At 42.1% G+C, this 20,419-nt stretch overlaps 1 protein-coding gene across 5 annotated transcripts in view; it reads left to right on the forward strand.

The window, feature by feature from the left end:
• foxp1b (forkhead box P1b) overlaps positions 1-20,419 on the forward strand; it is a 248,245-nt gene that overhangs the window by 105,719 nt on the left and 122,107 nt on the right. For all 5 annotated transcript variants that reach the window (XM_042339613.1, XM_042339614.1, XM_042339615.1 and 2 more), the window contains one exon: positions 15,061-15,242. In XM_042339613.1, coding sequence (XP_042195547.1) covers positions 15,072-15,242 — 171 coding nt within the window. In that variant the 5' untranslated portion in view covers positions 15,061-15,071. The remainder of the gene's footprint in view (positions 1-15,060; positions 15,243-20,419) is intronic.

Genomic DNA, 20,419 nt, shown 5'->3' on the forward strand with positions numbered 1-20,419 from the left:
CTCTCGCACTTCTATTTTCTTGGCTTGTTTAATGTTTTCTGCGAGCAGTCACAGTGCCAGCTTTAAAAAAAAACAGGCTGGAGCATCCTGCACCCCATGTGCGAGAAAACAGCTGCTCGCTCCTTAATGAAAAAAAAAGCCCTTTTCTAAAGCTGAACCTGTCTACAAAGGAGGGAGTGATAGAGTCAAGGAATTGCTGCTCGAGTGTTAAGATGCAGAGAGTTGGCCATCATCGTGCCTTTGAACTTGTGAACTGATACTTGTTACCTTGATTTATTGATTCTGATATGTCTGCGTGGTGCATTAAGCTTTATTCCAGCACGGCAGTTGCGGCCTACATCTTTAACTTAAAATGACTTCCAGTGCAGTTTGTGTATAATGTCTTCTCTTAAGAGCTGTAATCTTGGTTTTGGGCAGGAAAAATAAATCTTTTATCACCCGCTCCTCTTTCCTGCCGCCCCCACCACCAAATGTGGTCGGTGACTAATTGCACTGCCCAATGCTTTATTTTGAAGAGGCAAAATAATACGAATCCTTGCAACCCGATCGCCGAGACGTCTCAAAGTGCTTCGCTTTAGGGCTTTTGACTCGAAAGTGTAGTGACTGCCGTACGTGTTGGCGAACAGCAATGTCTTTTGACGTCTCCGCCTGTTTTGCCTCCGCAAAAGTAAATCGCTGTTCGACGCTGTGCTTGTTTGTTTTGTATAAAAGGTTTTAAAGCGGGTCCCCTGTTGACAAAAAAACATGCCTGGATAAACAGAGCTGCGTTTCCACGCGAAAAAAAAAACCTTACCCACTGAGAGAGAAAGGGTGAAAGCGAACTGATAAACACCATTAGCTCGGGGGAAAAAAAAAATTCCATTTCGTTGCAACTATGTTATTGTTTACTTTACCATACACATCCTAATATGGTTACCTCCCTGTCAAAGTAGCAGGGCCAGGGTTTGTGAGGCCCCCGGAGGGAATGGTTTCACTGGCTTGCTTGTGCTCCGAAGCCGGCGGGTGAAGACAATAAGAAACAAAAGTGCACAACTTCCCCCACCCGCCCACCACCAAAAAGGCTTCCCGGAAAAAGGTGTCGCATAAATCTTAAGCGACTTCTCTTCCTCTTGACAACTGGGCAGTGAACGTGCAAGCCGGCTTTTCCACGCTGCCCAAGCATTACAGTTCCCTCTAGCTGCTGTACTTTATACGTCTGGCCATGTGAATCACTCGTGTCTCTTGTTGCTCTGTAGAGAGCTTTCAGAGCGTCCCTGCTTCCTTGAGATGGAGCCGTGCTTACACCTCAGTTGAGCTATCAGGAATAGTGTTTGAACGCTGCCTTTATTAGCGATGTTAAGGTAAGCATGCTGATTTAGGCCTGAACCTCTCGTCACCCCCGATGCTATGGTCACCAAAGACATATCCCAGTGATTAAATACTGATTTTTGTGTATCACTGTCCTCAGTCGTCAAAACAATCATAGGAGCTCCGTGCTTTGTTTTAATTACCAGTTGTGGTGATGGTGGGGTGGCGGGCGGGCGAGAAAATTTTGCCATCAGTCTGAACGTGATCGGGCAGAGGTGTACTCGCTCTCATGTAAATAGCGCTGTGAATACTTGCTTGTGTTGGCAGGGATTGTCAGAGAGTGCCGAGTTTTTTCATGTCCATCCTTTCTCGTCTGCTCGCCACTCATCTGAGACCTCACATCCTTTCGAAAATCCTCATGTTACGGAGGCTCGCCAGTTATCTGTAACACGAGGAACAAAGGTAGGTTGTCCCACAATGGGACACGCTGTGGGAGGGACAACTGTTTTATTTGGGGAGGGTTGTCTTTCGAGCGCTGACTGGTTGACCTGGATTCAGTGCGAGCGCACGAGACGGGGAGGAGAGAGGATGGGTGGGTGGGGGGGGGGGAGGCAGGGGGGAAGCAGCTAGGAATTGAGTGGCTAGGGAGATAAAGTGAATCAGATAATCATCATCAAGAGGACAAAATACTGTACATGTGATGCTTTCTTTGCTCCTGTCTGCACCGTTGATGAAGCAGTAATTTTTTTAAAAATAAAAGCGGGCGAAATCGGACAATAGATAAATAAGCTCACAACTTCCAATGAAGGATAAAAGGGATTACAATCCGACGACTCCCAGTTACCTCTCAATCCGAAGGAGATCGAAGGACATGATATCAAGGTCCAGTTCTGCTGCAGTTGTGATTTTTTTTTGACAGTGAACTTGTCAATATAAATTTAAACAGATGCTCTATAAAGACTCGGTGCTCCATGTTGATTGGTTGTGTGAAGGAATGTGATTAAGAGGGCTGTGGTGTTTTTCTGACAATGTGCGGCACTTGTTTAATTATATTGTCCTATTCCTGTAAGAAATTGACATTCAGTTTAGAAAGCAGACCTCATTGGGAAAATACCTCACTTGCCTTTAGTAAAACTTTTGTGTGTTGAGCTGGAACTCTCTGACAAGACATCCGCAGTTTGCAAAAGTTGCTGTAGTTGAGATGGAAGTGTGAGTTTTGTTGTAATTCTGCAGATTACAGTGCAGTGTTTGAATGGAGATCAGTCATAGCCAAGTCCTGCCTCTGGGTTCTTTGTTTTGTGTATGTGTGTGTATATATATATATATATATATATATAATGTGTGTGTGTGTGTGTGTGTGTGGTTTCATGTGCAGTGAAAGTGCAGTTTTAAAGGCTATGGTTGTAACATCTCCGTTACTTAAGGAAAACCGTTTCTTTAGAGAGAAAAGGCGATTTTTGTCGTTTTTGTTAGTAGCGTTCCTCATCTCCTTTGCTCCAAGACAAAAGACTTCATTTGCGTAAGACAATTGCATCTTTTGGCTAAACCCAGCAAATAGGAACGAGAGGGAGGGAGGGAGGGAGGGAGAAACCTAAAAAAAATTGTAATTTAAGTTTTTAAGAAAAACAAAGTAAATAACTGTGTACGAGGTGAGGTGCCCGTGCGATTTGCTATTGAAAGGAAAAAAAATATTTTGCTACTTATTACCCACGAAGGCACATTTGGATTTGGTAGTCTCTAATTAGAAGTGAGATATTAACATTTCATAGGGATTTATGTTAGAATGTGGAATGGCAGGAGGCTGCTTCCTCATTATGAATACTCTCTGCGTGTAATGAGGTCCATCATTAGTTGATGGAGTGGATTTGCCCCAGCTCTACCTTGAAAGGCAGATCATTTACATAGTTCTCCTGAGCTTATGGTTTAATGGGTTTCTTTAGTGAATAAAATGAAAAGCTACATCTTTAAATTTTGTATCATCAGCCTTTTGGTAATTTACTGTTTCAATTGTGATTCTCGTAGCTTCTTCTCGTAGCGACGGAATTTTTTTGGGGGTGTTTTATTATTGAAAAAAATCTGCGACTCTTAAACATATATTTGTTTAGGGTGTTTTCATTGGAGTGTACATGACAATTACAGCTGTTCATTAACAAAATTGGGTATTTGTTTTAAACTTTAACCAATCACTTTGATATGCTAATTATGGTGTAATTTAATTTGAGCCCTGTAATGATGATGCCGTTATTATGGACATAAATGATGCAGTTAAGCTGTGTAATCTCATTTGCATACTGTACACGCCAGTAAATTAAGCCCTTCCTAGACTGCTTGAGCTTTAATTTTCCACTTCTTTTCACACAGTGCCTTTTGAGTCTCTCTGATGAGCCCACTTTCTAGTAGTGCTGATGGTTGTTTGATGTGGAGAGCAGGCGTACCACACTAAAGCTACGTACAATATGTAATAGATAAAGGCACTCATTATACACAAAGTGTTTATTTTGAGAAGTTTTTTTTATTAATCGGAGGAGGTAGTGTCTTGTGTTTCGAAGACCAGACAGCATGCAGTCCTGGCAGGTGAAAGGGTTAAAAACATCTGTGCCAAATTGCACCCGTGTTCTTTTTCATATGTGTGTGTGTGTTTTTTTCTAAGTGCGAGCCAGGAAAACAACATAATAGTTTATGAACTCGCTTTGTACCCGTGTCCTTTTTAAGTAGGGAGCTTTTATTTGTTGTACCATAAAGAATATTATTTTTCTGCCAACCAATTTTCTGCGTTAGCCCCTAATTGGCTGCATAAATCTTGATGTTGAGAATGAGGAATGTTTCTGTGTCATAGAGTGTAATCTTCACCCTTATTTACCAATTCATTAAGATTCATTGATGCAGGATCGGTGAGAGGAAATGACAACATAAATCAGACCTCCAACATAATGACCCTAATCAGTTGGGAATAGCTGAAAATGTCATGATGAACTATGTCCTTGTATTACTGCCACTGTACATTGTCATTGGTGTGCTTTATGAGTTGGACGCATCCTCCTGACACCAGCTGTATTTAACAAAAAAGAGTTGTTAAAAACTGATTTCATTAAAGGTGCGAGCCCCAAACAGGTTCCTCCGGTGTTTAGCCTTGTCGCCTTGCGCCTTCGTTTTAACTGCTTAATAGCTCGCAGTTTAATGTACATTTACTGCAGTTGTAAACGGACCACCGGTGCAAAATTCACAGCCAGAAACGGTGTTGACTCAAGGATCAGCATCTAAATAGGACAGTGAGAGATCAGCAGGATCCCCTGCAATAAGAGCGTTGAGGGAGGCATTAGCTGCTCTCTTTGTAAGAGAGCAATCAGCAATTCAACATCCTAAACCTAGGAACAATGGATTTCAGGTATACGTGTGGGCTTTTGTTTTGAATGGTGCATCTTAATATTGAAATAGCTGTTTTACATCAGTTTTCTGTGGATTTGTGTGTGTTTCTTTAATTGTCAGTGATGTTTAAGCTGCGATGAGCAACAAAAAAAGGGGACTTTCTGTTGCGTGTTGTGTCTTGACGCGGAAGTGTGAAGGGAGCAAAAATGAAATTGTCTGCCGAAAGTGTTAACTTCTTTTGAGTGTTCGACAAAAAGGGAAAGTTTTGAAGAAATCAAGGCTTTTTTTTTACATTGTGAGATAACTCGACGAGATCCGATATGAATCTAACAATGATACTGTTCCAGCAGAACAAGATAAGTTTTCCTAATCTTGACAGTTTTGGATGTAATCCTGCTTCTCATTTGACAGGGTAGGTGACAAGATTTATAACATATTAATCAACTAGCTGGAAAAATATACAAACATTTGCCACAGAAAGATCCCATGGTGCACTTGCCAATAGACGTGCAGACTGCTTGCTCCGAGCACTGAAATTGAGTTTCACCATTTGTTTTGTTCCGTAGTAAAAGAAAGTAGATCTGAATGATGCATATCTTTATATATTCACAAAGCACCGGCTTCCTCGCTCTGTACAGTAGCTACAGCAAATCTGCTATAATCAGTGACCTCCAAATAAAAGTACAATTGTAATTCATGGATCGGGATAGCAGAAAACAGGTTACTGAAACCTCCTTGGTTTCTACGGAAATAACCTTTCCATTGTGCGTGTTCTGATGTCGAAAAACAAATCAGAATGCTTTTTTATAAGTTAGCTCTAGTGAAGTCTGCACCTTTTGTACTTTGCACCCATAATATTGTGTATCAAATATAGGTAGTTACAAAGTGCCGGTGTACCCACGCAAACTTGTATACAAGATGGTGATCACACTGAGACCTGTAGTGTCTCTTAGTCCCTTTATTTCCCTCTCCTCCTCCCCACCCCCGTTAGTAATTTGTCAGTCTCTTGGTCTCTCTGTCTCAATCTATCTCTCCCGCTACTTATTCTCAGTTCCTTGAGCACATAACTAGAGCCATTGTCCCGGTATGAACCAACATCCAGACCATTCGTCTTGACATAATCGGACTATGAAGACATACGTGCATTAATGCAATTAGTTCACTTGCTGGTGATGTTTTAGTCATGTTTTGCGCTATTTTTGTATTTTTGCTGTTTATTTTAAATATTCTAGAAATGTCTGAGAACTGCCAAAGGAAATAGCAGATAGCCTTATCTAGACTGTGTGAATATTTAAGCCAATTCTTTATCTAATACGCAAGTTATTGAACACTATCACAGACATAGTGACACACAAACAGACGGGCGGTTTAGTAGTGAGGCCTGTGAGACTAAGAAAAGGTCAGGAGATGAATTGCTATTTAGTATGGAGTGTGCAAAGCTGGGGGAGAGGGGGGCTCGGTGGTTCTTCTTGACTCGTCTCTTCAAGAGTAGCACCGAAAAACAATTCACAACCCGGTTCCACCTTTTGACGGAACCACTTGTTATTTTATAGGTGCGCATTGCATCTCAAAATTCTCAAGTCAAATGTTTTCGTCAATCAGTCAACCGATGTTTCAATACAAAAGGCTGATAGTATCCTGAAAATATTGAGCGTTGGATTTTTGGTAGCTTGGGAAACATTTCCTTGTGAATAGCCACTGAATGTTAGGTCACAAAGTGGTAAAAAGAAAGAGGTTAATTAGCGCTGTCATCCTGAGACACACAGTATATGGGGATGCATGAAACTACTGTATGCTGAACGGATCAATCAAACATTTACATATAATTGGACTGGTTGGCTCCATTGGCAAATGCCATGAGCACATAAAGGATCTCCCGCCCCATCTCCTCCCCACCCCATTTCCCCCAATAATGACCTGGCTGTTTTTGTTCATTTCAGAGCTGCTGGCTGCTGTGGGTAATTATTTTTGATAACGTTATATAGCGGGACACCAGTTCAGTTGCTCTGAATTCCGCTCTGTCGCTAGTGGGAGGGTGTTTGTCAGCAGAGGTGGTACACGGATGAGAGAGAGTTGTCCGCTGCACAGTTTTCGCACACCTTGCGTCTATCACAGATCTAGGAATTGGGATCCTCTCCATCCTGTTTATTAGAATAGTACATCATGTTTGTGGGACGCTGCTGTGCGCAATTGGCAACAAAATTATAGCGCCTCTCACGTTGGGAGGATGTCTCAAGGCGCTGGACAATCAGTGTTTTGGACCCGAGCTGGGTGTCAGGATCGGGGAGGGTGAAAGGCAGGGGGGAAGGAGGGTGACCGAAAACACGGTCGAAGAGGATGGTCTTGAGACGGGTCTTGAAGGAGGCAAAGGAGGGGGCGAGGCGGAGGGACTGCGGGATGGAGTTTCAGAGGGTGGGCCAGAGTGGCAGAAGGCCCACCCGCAAATGAAGGCTTTATCTGCGCTCCTTTTTTGAGCTGATTTTCAGGATCGGCATGTCCTTGTGTTAATAAAGTACAAGTATCAATAAAATAAATACAGTGCCTCTTAACATCGTCAAAACTTCGCAGGGTTTGTTGTGGAATGCTTTTGTAGGCAAACCAAATTCCCTGATTGAAGAATGAGGTGTTACTTTATATTAACTCTACTTGGAATGTGCAAAAAGCTCTTTCACATGTGCACATTGGCATTAAAGCAAAAAAAAACAGCCACAAGCTATCAAACCAAATCGTTCTTTCTACTGGTCAACATTTCAAAGCTACCAAAAATGTTTTTCTTCACCTCCAGAAACTCGGGAAAAATAGTTGCGTTTGGAAGAATCACCTTTTGTGAGGATTAGGCACAGAAACTCCACAGGCGTATTTTTCCCCCAGAATAAACTCTGCAAGGTCATAAAACAAAACGTGGTTGTCAATATTTGCAACGTCAAGATTATTATTATTATTATTATTATTATTATTGATAGAAATTCCTGAAAGTTGCTGCGACCCACAGTCATTCCCATGCAGTGCTGTTTGGAAACTAAAGAAATCAACCTGTGTATATCTTCATCTGCCACAAAGACATTTTTTTGTTGCAGAAGAAATCAATATCAGGATTGCATGGTTTGTGTACTTGACCTCAGCTCTGTGATTGGCAGACACCAAAGAGCACAGGTCGGGTATCTGTACATTCCTCCTGCATGTTCCTGAAACTGACCCGGGGAAACTTGAATATTTTAGCAGCAAGAAGGTGTGCATCTTTACCTGCTATTTGTACCCATGAACAAACAATTCGGGGACAGCTTCAGCTGCAGTTGAGATACTGGGGAGGAAAAAATTCCACCCGGGTCTAGATTTACTCTGATCAACGTACCATTTTGGAGCGTACAGAATTTCCGCAATTTTCTTAAAACGCAGCCGTCATTTTTGAAGCTGAGTTTCTGTAAGTTTCCCTCAAGAAAAACGTTTAAAAAAAAAAAATCCAGGTATTTGGATTAGGCTGATTGACATTCCTGGAAACAGGCAAAAGTTGCAGCCAATTTAATTTTGTAGATCTAATTAATAAGTTTCTAGCCCAGGAGCCTGGATGCTCCAGGGGTGACTTTACACCTCTGTAAACTGGGTTCAAATCCAGCCCAGACTGATGCCATAATGACAGTCTTTTCTCTCCTCTCTTTCTTTTTCTTTCTCTCTCTCTTTCCCTGTCAGCTGGAGAAGCCCAAAGCAAAATCTCAACCAAATTCATTGTGGGTGTGAGAGCACGCCACAGAACTGCCCATATTTCAGTCCTGATTGTGCAACATTGTACAGTAATTCAGCCTCGGTATTCAAATGACTGCAAGTTCATTCAAGCCAATTTTGCAAACCAAAAAAATTCTGCCGGACAACGTGACTTTAAACAAACAATACCTGCCCACATTCCTGCAATCATGTCACTGCTTCTTCTCTCCTTGCTGATCCTGTGCTATTAAGATTAAAAAGGTGATTCAAAATTTGGTTTCTGCTGAATCTACAGTGCTTGTTCGACAAGAGATCACCAGGTCTGGGGAATGGAGATCTCGCATCGGGATATTACTCCATGTTAAGGACGAAACCTTAGGCAACTTTTCTTAATCCACACGCCTCTGTAAGTAGGAACCCGGTTGGTAGAGGATTGGCGATTGCTTTTTTGGTGGCAATAATCCCTTCAAAAAAAAATTTGGAAAAAAAGAGAAAAATTTGGTCTCTCAACCCACGACTGTTTGTGGGACACTGCTGTGCACAATTGGCTGCTGCTTTTTGCCCACACAATTTAATTCAGATTTAATACAGTTAATTCACTTTACCATATAAAGAGTCGGGGAGGCCGACAAGGAGGGAGTTTCCGTCGTTGAGCCTTGAGGTGACGAATGCGTGTATGAGAGTTTCGGCGGCCTGAGGGTTCAGGCAGTGGTGGAGTCGGGCAATGTTGCAGAGGTGGGAGAAGACAGAGCAGGTCACGGCGTGGATATGGGGGAGAAAGGACAGTTGAGGGTTGAACAAGACGCCCAGGTTCCTAACTGGCTTGGTGAGATGGAGTGTGCAACAGTGGATGCCGATGCCGCCAGTGCCTGAGGCGCTGAGGTGCTGGCACGGGCCAGTTAGGAGGGCCTCAGTCTTGCTGAAAGACTGAAGCTAAAAAGAACTTTATCCTATTTATCCTATTACTTACTTCACCCAATTCGGGTTACGGTTGATCCCCTGGTAGTGACATCTCTCACTTTGATGAGGAACAAAAAAAGTACCAATTTTGATCATTCAAAAAAAAGGCAACAATTACATATAATTTACAGTATATAATAATAATAATCCTTGCAGTTGATACAGCGCCTTATCATGTCTTCGAGACGTCTCAAAGCGCTTCACAGAATAATACTGTAAAGTGAATTGACTGTATTTTGTGGGCGAAATGCGGCAGCCAATTGCAGTCTTGGATTGAGTGACCAATTTATTATCTTTATCTTTTTATACAAAAAGGATAAAGTTTTAACGCAGGAAAAGAGAGCAACCAGAGACTGTCATACAGAAACACTGTGTGACAGTACAGCTTCTTTATGACGAAGGAAAGTCTCTCTATCCTCCACCGTTTCATTAAAGAGATGCACTTTTAAAAAAAGAGTTTAAAACAATAATGTTTTACCTCACTCGATAAGAAAGAGAACATAGGAACAGGAGCAGGTTATTCAGCCCCTCGAGCTTGTACTGCCATTTTATAAGATCATGGCTGATCTGTACCACAAGTCCAGTTACCCGTCCTTGCCCCGTTTCCCTGAGTACCCTGACCTAACAAATATCTATCCAAACTGAGGATAGTTTCTCACCCCCACCCCCCCCACCCCATGGCTACCATATTCATGTAAAATGTGGGTGTACTTGGTCAAATATTGTCTATTGTGCACTAATGAGCATAGCAGGAATGGAGGTGGGGTTGGCAATTATTCAGAAGCTGATGATTGTCTGGAAACTCCCAATGATCCGATACCATCTTCACTGGAAAAAGGTCATATTTGCAGAACTGGACACGAGTTATCTAAATAAATGGCTTCATTGTAATTTTAAATTCAAGCTGCTTGTCGGCAAGGGGAATGCATCCGGAAAAAATGAATTAATGATGCACTAACTTGGTGCTTTTATGTGTTTGTTGACGATTGACTTGAACTCTTAATTTATAATTCTGAACCTGACGAGAAAATGTTATCCTCTGGAACGCTTGTAAACAAGATCCATTTTCCTAAAATCCACCCTTCACGTGGCGTTTAGAGATTGCTCGAGTGTTGCAGTGTGATGAACTACACTTGCCCACAAAGATCACTTTCCCACATGTTGACATTTGATAAAATTATTCCGTTCCTTGCTCCAAAGCGCATCGCTAGCTACGAGAGTGTTTGTTTCAGGCCAGTTTAAATGCACTCAAATCGCATCAGTGTATCAAAGGAACAATAAAAAAAAAGCCCTGGTATTTAAAGAAATTTTCCTGTAATTTTTCAAGAAAAAGATTTCCACCCTTGCACTCTCTACCCCTCTCTCTCTCTCTCTCTCTCTGCTTTCAAAACTCTGCTTTAAAAACCCGAAAGGCACCTCTTTGACTGTGCCTTTGGTAATCTGCCTCGTAACCTCCTCACCCCACGTCTCGCACCTTGTTGGGGTTCCCATGCTAGTCTCTGTGAAGCGCTTTGAGACACTTAACTATGCGAAAGGCATTCTATAATAATCCTCGCATTTGATATAGCATCGTTGAGGTGGCTCAAAGTGCTTCCCAAAACATACTGTAGAGTGAATTGTATTTTGTGGGCGAAATGTGGCTGCCAATTGCGCGCAGCAGTTTCCCACAAACAGTCGTGGACTGAGATTTTTTTTCCCAGCGGAGTGCGTTGACTGAAAAATAACGCTGCCAGTGCCATCCATACAGGATCTGTGGGGTTAACTCGCAGTGTGTACAGTGACTGCATCTGAGCTGTAATGAAGGTAGATTGAAAGATTTGACTTAGCTGATGAAAGGTTTAACGGCACACCCTGGTTACCCAAGGATGGGTAATGTTGAGCTGCTGCTGCAAACAATTCTTGTTTATAAGTAAACAGAACCCTGTGTAAACAGGTTGTCCGCCTGCACCGAGGGCTGATTTCATGGTGGGCAGCAGCTGATGTATGTTATGTACAAAATCACCACTTGTATAAATGTCAGTGGATGAAAGAAGACTGACTGGTTGTTTGTCTTAAGTTCTTCCCACTGTTTATTCTAGCCACAATGCATTGCCCGACCTTGATTCCCTAAGAATGGCCCCTTTCTCCCTCCTGAATCTGTTTACATTGTCTTGGCTGAGTGTCACCTACAGAATCTGTTGATTATTCCACCTGGTTAATGTTAAATTGGGTCTTGCAAGATGATGTGTTTGTTCATGGACACAAATGCTGGCACATTGTTTACTGTAGCTATGGCAGCAATCAGTTATTAAACAAATATACCTCTGTTTACGGGTGCGAGCAGCAGTTTATCCTGTATGGTTGGACGAAACTTAATGCAGTGTTTTGATAAAGAAGAGGGCGCTTGTCCATGGAATGCAGCTCAGGCAGATTTGGGTTTGCTTTCCTTATCGGAGACTTGAGTGAAGGGGCTCGTAGATTAGCAGGTTGTTTAGTTCCTGCACTAGATTTCCTTAAGAGTGGAATGGTATCTATGCAGTTGTTTGCTTTCTCTACTCCTCCTCCTCCTCTCCCCCCCTCCCCGCACACACACACAAAAAAAAACGGGTGGGGAAGAAAGAGAGAGAGAGAGAGAGATGAACATGAGTGTTCTCGTTGGGCTGGTGCATCAGATAGACAGAAAGTTCTTTGTCCAACAAATGCTGAGTTAACAGGCCTCTGGCGGAAAGGTGCAGCAGTGTGTGTGCTTGCGAGGGTGGGTGGGTGCGAGGGTGGGTGGGGGGCAGGTGACAATATCATTAGTTTGGTTCCCAGTGGTGTTTGGTAAACAAGTTTCGAAAACCTGAACAGAGACGTGCCCGTGTCATTGTTCTGGATGCTGTTGTTGTTTTCAGGATATTTGTTGTGCATTTAAACCTGACAGAACCTGTTAGCGTTGGCAGCAGAATGCTGGGCCGGTTCAGAGATAAGGAGAAAAGTACAAGCCTTGTGACCTTGACAATTCATACATGTTTTGTCAATCGAGGGCTTTTTTTCCCCTATTAATTAATGCATATTTTTTTTTACTGCTAGATGAGTATTGCAAGAAATCACATATTTTTATCTTCCATAATGCTGAAACTCACATTATGCATTGGAAATGATAAAACATTTATCATTTTTACCAACAGGTAATATACATAATTTATGCTGTTTTAGTGCTACCCTTTTTTGATATTCATGATGGATAACACTTAAGATTTCTTCTCGATATTGCGGCATGGTATTACGCTACAGTAAAATTAATGAGAAGGTAGATTTATGAGTTTCATTTGTTTGTCGATTCAAAAATTAATTGAGTGTTAATTTTAGCTGTTCCTCATCAGAATAGGTACTTAGCATTATTCTGCATTCATTGTGGGCTACCTTCAGTTTATTGTGGGTCAGTAGTTTTGCATACATTGAAATAGCCTTTAGGCTCATTCTCTTGATTACTTTTTAGCTGCCGTGCATTAGAAAATTTACTCCTTCCCTTTTATAATTGTGAAAATTCATTATGGGGCGACAGTGCATGCATAATATCAGCAGACCAGCATGTACTGTGGTATTATTTTTAAACGGCATTACAGATGCATCGTGTTTAGATAATTTTGTTTCTGGTGCATGGGTTTGGTAACGCTCTTTACTATTTAGCATTTTCTGTCACACGGCATTTGGAATTGTTTTAATTTAGAATCGTTGTCAGTTGGGTTTTATTAGTCCCATTCTGGTTCCAGTGACTGAGCTTCCCACAGGAGTAAGCATGTGATATTATAAATCTGTGTTTAGTTCAATTTTCACTTCCTTTGATGATTAGGCAGAGTGTTTTAAGGGCATTTTTTCTGCTTCATATAAATAATTGATCAGTTAAGTTAATTCATTTCAGCCTGACTTGGTCAACCTTCATTAACTGTCCTGGAATAAAGACTTCTCTTCTTGTTAGCTGAGCAACTTCCCCCAAAAAGGTTAATTCATCAAAGTAAAGAGTTACAGTCTGGTTTTGATCACGCAAGTACATCACTATCAAGGTGTGAAGTAGTCAGCCGCCTGCCAACCGCCAAAGGCAAACCAAAGTTAACAGTCGGTAGATCTTTTGTCAGACTGATTAGTTTTATTTCTTGTGTAAAGCTCTGCCATGCTTCCCCATACCCAGCCTTTGCAAAACACTCCACGGAGTCAATTTGAAATACTGATGAAATGGCACAAGGAAAGACATTTTTCTGCCCTCTCAGCCTATTGTTTGATATCGCCGGTACCAATCATCCACGTGTGAGCTTATCAAACGGCCATTTGTGGGACATCGCTGTGCGGGCAAATTGTCTGCAGCATTCGGCCGCAAACACACAGCCGCTACACTTCACAGTTTAAAAACCCTGTGAAGTGCTCTGAGACGTCTCGATGACGCTCTGTATCAAATGCAACTGTTATTATTGTAAAGACATTCCCTTACATTATTACATTTTTAAATACATTACATAAATATATACATTAAGTAACATGAGGCATTTGATTTACACAGCTGCTAATACTTGTCTTGCATTTGACACAGTGCCTTCTATCCAGATGTCTCAAAGTGATTATTGGAAGGTGTCGTGACTGTGCATCTGTAGGTGAACACAATGGCAAAAGTAATGAGACAGATGCTTCTCATTGGCACATATTTAAACCAACATGAACGACTGATGAATTTATCTTTAAAAATTCAAGATTGGTTAAACTTAAAATGTCTGGGTAGTTGGGTTAAATTATTATCCACTGCTTTTATTCGAGGGGGCGGTGGGGGCGGAACTGGCTCAATAACTGCCCCAGGCTCCACACTCCCATCAAACCCAGTACCTGCCAGGCTCCACTGGCTGCCTGTTTCAGAACGGATCAATTTAAAGATCCTCACTTTCAAATCATTTCACACCAGGGCACCTCTCCACCTCTCCGATCCGCTCACACTCCACCCCACTACCCGCCACCTTTGCTCAGTCTTCTGCATGTCCCTCGTCCGCTCCCATCGTTGACTGTCGTTCTTTCAGCCACAGTCCCCCGAATCTTTGGAACACACTGCTTCAATCCTTCCATCTTGCCCCCTCTTTGCCCCTCTTCAAATCACGACTGGAGACTTTCCTCTTTAGTCACCTCCCTCCCCTGTGTTTCCAGCTCTGTATCAGATCACACTGCTATCAAGCGATCTGAGACAAGACCTGCTTGAAGGGCGCTATATAAATGCGTGTTGTTGTTGTTGTAGTTCTACTACTTCCACAGATCTTAAATATAGCTTTAAAAATGCACTGCTCCTTTTTCCATTATGTTGGATTTTAATTCTGTCGTGGAGCACAAGCATTGAATAAAGCTTAAGTCAATGGAAACAAAACCTCACGCGGAATTTAAATGTTTCATGGGTCCGTTTTCACTGAAAAATCCAGTGAAATTAATCCCCATAAAATAGCACATTTCAGCATGTAGATGTTTATCCAGTGCTGCTTTTCTTTATCTGATCGTGTTTTAAATCTAACCTATCGGGCAAATAGAGATAATGTTGACTCATACACAAACACACACATGTGTGTGTGTGTATATATATTCATTTTTTTAAAAAAACTACACAATAACTAAAAAATCTTGTTGTTGTAAAAAATGAAATGGAAGTTGTTTTAAAAAAAAATTTTTTTCCTCAACACGTTGCCAGCTCACAGCAAATAAAACCCTCCACCGAATACGAAACCAGTGTTTTAACAGCTGTTGTCTTTAAATATTTTTCAGGTTTTTGAGTCATGATGCAAGAATCTGGAACTGAGGTGGCAAATAACGGTTCACCTAATCAGAACAGGGCTAGCAGTGGGAACCACTACTCAGACAGTAGCGTGAGGGACGGGAGGTCAAATGGTGACATATCCTCCATTGAAGTGACCACCGCCGATATCATCCATCTCCAACAGCAACAGGTACGGTCAATGCTACAAATTCTGCCCGTCGATGCAGAATGAGGGCAGCCCAGACACGTCAGCCAGTGCAGGCGTGCAGGTTGTTACTTGAAAATGAACGTACTTAAGAGAATTGCAGTCATGCTGAATTCATTACTGCAGTAGTCACACAAAACCATGGATAAAATTTCAATAACTGCAGGCCACAGTTGAGTAAACAGTTGCACTGAAACTTAATTCCTGTTGACTTTTCCTCATTCTTTGCCAGGGGCAGATTCTGATTTGCTGTGCAGAGACAACAGGGTACAGCTTTGATTAATGTGGAGGACCAGAACAGGCGGAGGGAGAATAGTTAACAAAAAAGGATTTGAAAAGTTTGCTCGGTTGTCAGAAAACTGTATTTTATTCGAAAATTAACTAATAATAAAAATGACAATCCTTTCCTTTGATACAACGCCTTTCACCTCAGAAGGATGTCTCACAGTATTTACCATAAAGTGCATTGAGTGTACTTTATAGGTGAATTTTTGGTCTAATGAAACGCAAATGAAAAAGCAGAGGTTGACATCTAGGTGAGCTGTGAATCACACAACCTTTAATTTTTCTGCTTCTTATTTTACTTTGTGCTTAGACAAGGTATTCTTAGTTGCTTTTTCCTCCCCTCCCTCCCATCACCACAAATTAAAAAAAACCTTTTGTTCAAAAAGGTTTTAGTTCAAATGATTGAAGCGCTTCCAAGTAGGGACGAGAGGTAATGGCCACGATGTGTTGCAGTCAGAAGCGTGGTAATTCAAATTGTCTCCAGTCTTACATAAACTGTATTTTTTTTTCTGGATATGGATCCAAATTCCTTACCTGCTGAAAGGAAAGTCGTCGTTTTCTTGTCTCTCCAACAAAGCAGCGTTGGCTGAATGTTTGTGGCCACAAGAAAAGGCAGGGAGGGGCAATTTGTACTCAGCCCACGGAGAGCAAAACAAAAGTACCATATTTTCAATTGTTTATTTTCCACGAGCAACTTAAGTGTTTTTTCTGTACTTTCTTGCACGTTGGATGATTTGTAAGGAATAATTGCAGTCCCCAAGTGCTCCATTGTGCAGCACCAGTCCACACACTTCTGTGTCCAAGCAGAGAAAGTATAACCAGACTCCAGCAATTTCCTGTATTGCTGCCCACCATCAGCTACTGTCGAACCTAAACGTCGACAGTGCGTGTCACAGATTATTCGATAGTGGTATCCTTAGTCTCGCCTGTGCCACAGTCCAGCATGACCAAGTGGATAAAGACACTGCATCAAGCCATATGGGCAGAAGGTTGCAGGTGTGAATGCTGTACCGTTGGCTGATTTCAGCTTTAACTGCTACAGTTGACTACAATATTGTATAAGTTTAGATGTAAAACGGGTGATTATTGTCGGAGGTAAAATGTGATCGAGATGTATCCAATGGGAAAACATACAGAAGGTTAAAAGCCCAGAGAGGAATGATGATGAGGGGGAGAGAGAGAGCGAGAGAGAGAGCGAGAGGCTGTGGGCGTACAATTAAGTTAAACCTTTTCAAGTGGAAAATATGTGACACCTCTCAAATAAAATGAAAACAACGTGGTGTCAGAAGTAAACTAATAGACACCGAGAGAAAGTTAGTGAGAAAGATCAAAGAAATACTGGCCAGGAGGTGGGAGGAGGTGGTAAGCGACTATAGGCCGCAGTTCAGTTCAGTTCAGAAGAGTTGGAAGAAATTGCAAAAGAATGCTATTTCAAACACACAACTTGACCCACCCTAAATTATGTTCTGGGGAATAGATTTGTGGAACGAATGGTTGCACGAGGCCAAGAAGGTGATTTAAAAAAACGTAAAAGAAGATGGAGAGGATCTCCTATCAGAATACAGGAATAATAATAATATAATAATGCTTGCTTTTAATATAGCGCCTTATCATGTCTTCGAGACATCTCACAGCGCTTCACAGAATATACTGTCAAGTGAATTGACTATTTTGTGGACGAATACTCTGATAAGGCAAGGAACAAATTCTCATGGCAAGGAGATTGAGTAGCAGACCACCGATGGCATCCAGCCAGGAATAATGAAGTAGACAATGGTCCCCAATGGAAGGAAGAACAACAGAAGAGAAAAAGAGAGAGAGAAAGAGAGGAGACTGTGGGTCTACAATAAATTTGAAACCTTTTCAAGTTCTGAGTGGAAGGTATTTTCATTGCATTTGAGAAGAGCCTCACAACACACAATATTAAGGAAGGGAAAATGACCCGGCTCCACTGGAAGATCATTGTGTGGACACTGAATGAGGGTTAGGCCATGCTGGACTTTGGCATTGGTGAGCGTTAGGTCAGGCAGGACTCAGGATACACAAGCGAATAGTCCGTCACACTCACTGTCAAAGCACAATAGCTACAATATACATATATTATAATAGTGCCTTTTACACCGTGTTGACATCTCAAAGCACTTTGCATAGCTGGAGAGGGGGAGAGGAGGTGGGTGTTTGCGCAATTGAAACAATAGGTCTTGAGGTGTGTTTTGAAGGCAGTAAGCGCGGGGAGGGTGGGGGCAGGGTGTAAGGAATCTGGAATGGATCGCCAGAGAGAGGGTCACAAACTCAAATACAATATAAACTCAGAAGTGACCAGTGGCCACTTGGGTGAGGGTAACATGCACCAACATGTTTAGCAAAGGAGGGGCAGGGACAGTTGTCTGAAAGATGAAATGCCTGTGTCTGGCACACGCCTCGGCTCTGATGTCAGCCGTACCTTATTGCTTTGTACTAAGGAAAAGCCCTTTACACCATATGTGCCCTGAGTCACCCACAAGTGCAAGTGTTTGACTAATTGGATACAGTGTAGTGGATACTGTGGCCATATGCAATGTAACCGGTAACCAAGTCCAATTCAGTTCAGAGTGATCCGATCCACGTATAATCCAAAGGGGATTTGACTGATAGTGACAGCAAAGCTCGAGGGAGATCGACAACTGTTCCCCTTTTAACGAAGTAGAAAGAACTCGCAATCTATTGAATGTATAGTGGACTTGAGCCTTTTTGAAACACGTTTAGAATTACTGCTATTTCTATGGAAATTCCTTTCCCTTTAGTGTTGGTTACCTGAGGTTGAGATGTTTTTTAGAAAGCTGAGGAAGAAGAATGGTATTTCACTCCAGTCAATACTCTGGATCCCATGAAAAGGGGCCCTTGACCAGAGGATATGAAGGGCCGTGATATATTTTCTCTCACATGAAAGATTATCGCATTTTAAATCATCACACTGGGTTATATTACAATTCAGGAACTGCTAAGGTGTGTGATCTTTTGCACAATCAATGGTAAATTGAACAAAGATCAGAATTTGGTGCAAGAAGCCCCCAAGGGTGTTGGAAAATATAGCATTGGAAATGCCTATCGGGTCTGCCACAAGAGGGCCACAGAGAAGGGTCTTTATTTTCTTCCCAAGTACAAAAGAGCTGAGTGATGTAGAGGCTATTACTAAAGCCTCTTCCAGCCATGGCATCAAACAATCATTCTCATCAGAGAAAAATGTATGTATGGCTCTGCAGCTCTGTCCCTGAGCGTCTGAGATGTATGATTTTCATCCTAGCCTTCTGTTTCAGGCGTGCTGCCGCAGGTTGTCGCAAATTTGTTCTGCGCCGCTTGCAATATTGCACCTTGCTCGTATCACTGTTCTAGGAAAAATAAACACTGGTATTTTGCAATTGCTAGAGTTTATTGACAAATAGTGCTGAAAAGGCAGAATTCAAATGCTGGTAAAGTGCATATACAGGCAGTCTGATGGATCTGAAGTGTACTTGACTTAGTACTGTGCTTTATTAATAAAAGGTTACCAGATGACTGTTTTTATAGAATGCTATAATGCTGCTATTGTATGTGCCAGTTTACGCTGGTCTTTTTATTTACAGGGCAAAAGGAGAAAAAGCAGCGCACGTGAGCTGTGTTCCAGTTTAAGCTGCTAAATGCCAGAGAATTGCTTGCTTTGTGAGCCAGGGCCCTTTTTACACAGGAGTATTGAATTCAATTTGGATCTGTTGATCTAAACTAACTTCAGTCCTTCCCCAAGCATTTTTAATTGCGCTCTGCCTCAAAGGAGCCATGTGTTGGAAGGCCCTTGTGAAACACTGCCAGAGAAAAGGGGAGATCAGCTGAAATTGCGAGGGTTACATCAGCCTGGTTTCAGATCAGTTCACTTCAGAAGGCGTTCTGAGCTGAAGAGTAACTTGACTTCTTTGCCCATTTTGTACCTGTTTCCAAGATGGTTTTCTGCTTATATCTCCCACCCCAGCTATAAATGCAGACTCCCCTTTGAGTTTCTACTGTTGGATTTATACAGTCTTCAATTTTTGACCCGACTATAACGGAACAGGGAGAATACGCTGGACATGTCTTGAGTTTCCTCACTTTGGCTCAGTTTGGGATTTTGTTGGACTAGTCTGCTGCTTTGATAATACTCCTCGTATTTTGATAGAGGTCCATATCACGTTGTGGAGACATCTGAAAGAGGTTTACAGGATTTTTCGGAGAGGTGACTGTGTACTTTATAGACAAACACAGCAGGCAATTTGTGCAATTTTATTTGGGGGATTGTAGGCCAGAACAGCGGGAGAAATCCCCATCTCTTTTCAAGCAGTGCTGTGTGGGGGGATCTGTAACGTCCACCTGAGAGCAGACGGGACATTGGTAAAACGTCTAATCTGAAGCACGCCACCTCCGACAATGCAGTTCTCCCCCTCCCCTCACTCCCCTTTCAAAGTTCTGATGTGGGACTCAAAGCCCCCACCTTGTGACTCCGAGGCAATAGTGTTACCGACTGAGCCAGGCTGACAGCTTCCTGGATCTCGAGCACAACCCGCTCCATTCAAAACTTCACTTGTGGCGTCAGTGACAAGGATCTCCAGGAAAAAAAATCAGCCGTTCCCACGTGGATTTGCACGTGTCCTGGCAAAAGTCATGCAAATCTGATGCAAATCCTGCTGTTTTTCCTTATCAGTAGGTTTTTTTTACAAAAAAAGTTTTGTAAAGCTGTGCAGCGGTGCTTTCCAAAGTGAGGAGCTGGTGAAGTATTTCAAAGAAATACTTTGGAGAGCATGTGGGAAATATTTCAGTGGCACACTTACGAGCAGATTTATCTGAGCACTACTGGGTGGTAGTCAATTGCCAACATGGCACATGGACTGAAC

This window comes from Callorhinchus milii, unplaced genomic scaffold (genome assembly GCF_018977255.1).
Source record: "Callorhinchus milii isolate IMCB2004 unplaced genomic scaffold, IMCB_Cmil_1.0 Scaffold12, whole genome shotgun sequence".
Taxonomy (NCBI): Eukaryota; Metazoa; Chordata; class Chondrichthyes; order Chimaeriformes; family Callorhinchidae; genus Callorhinchus; species Callorhinchus milii.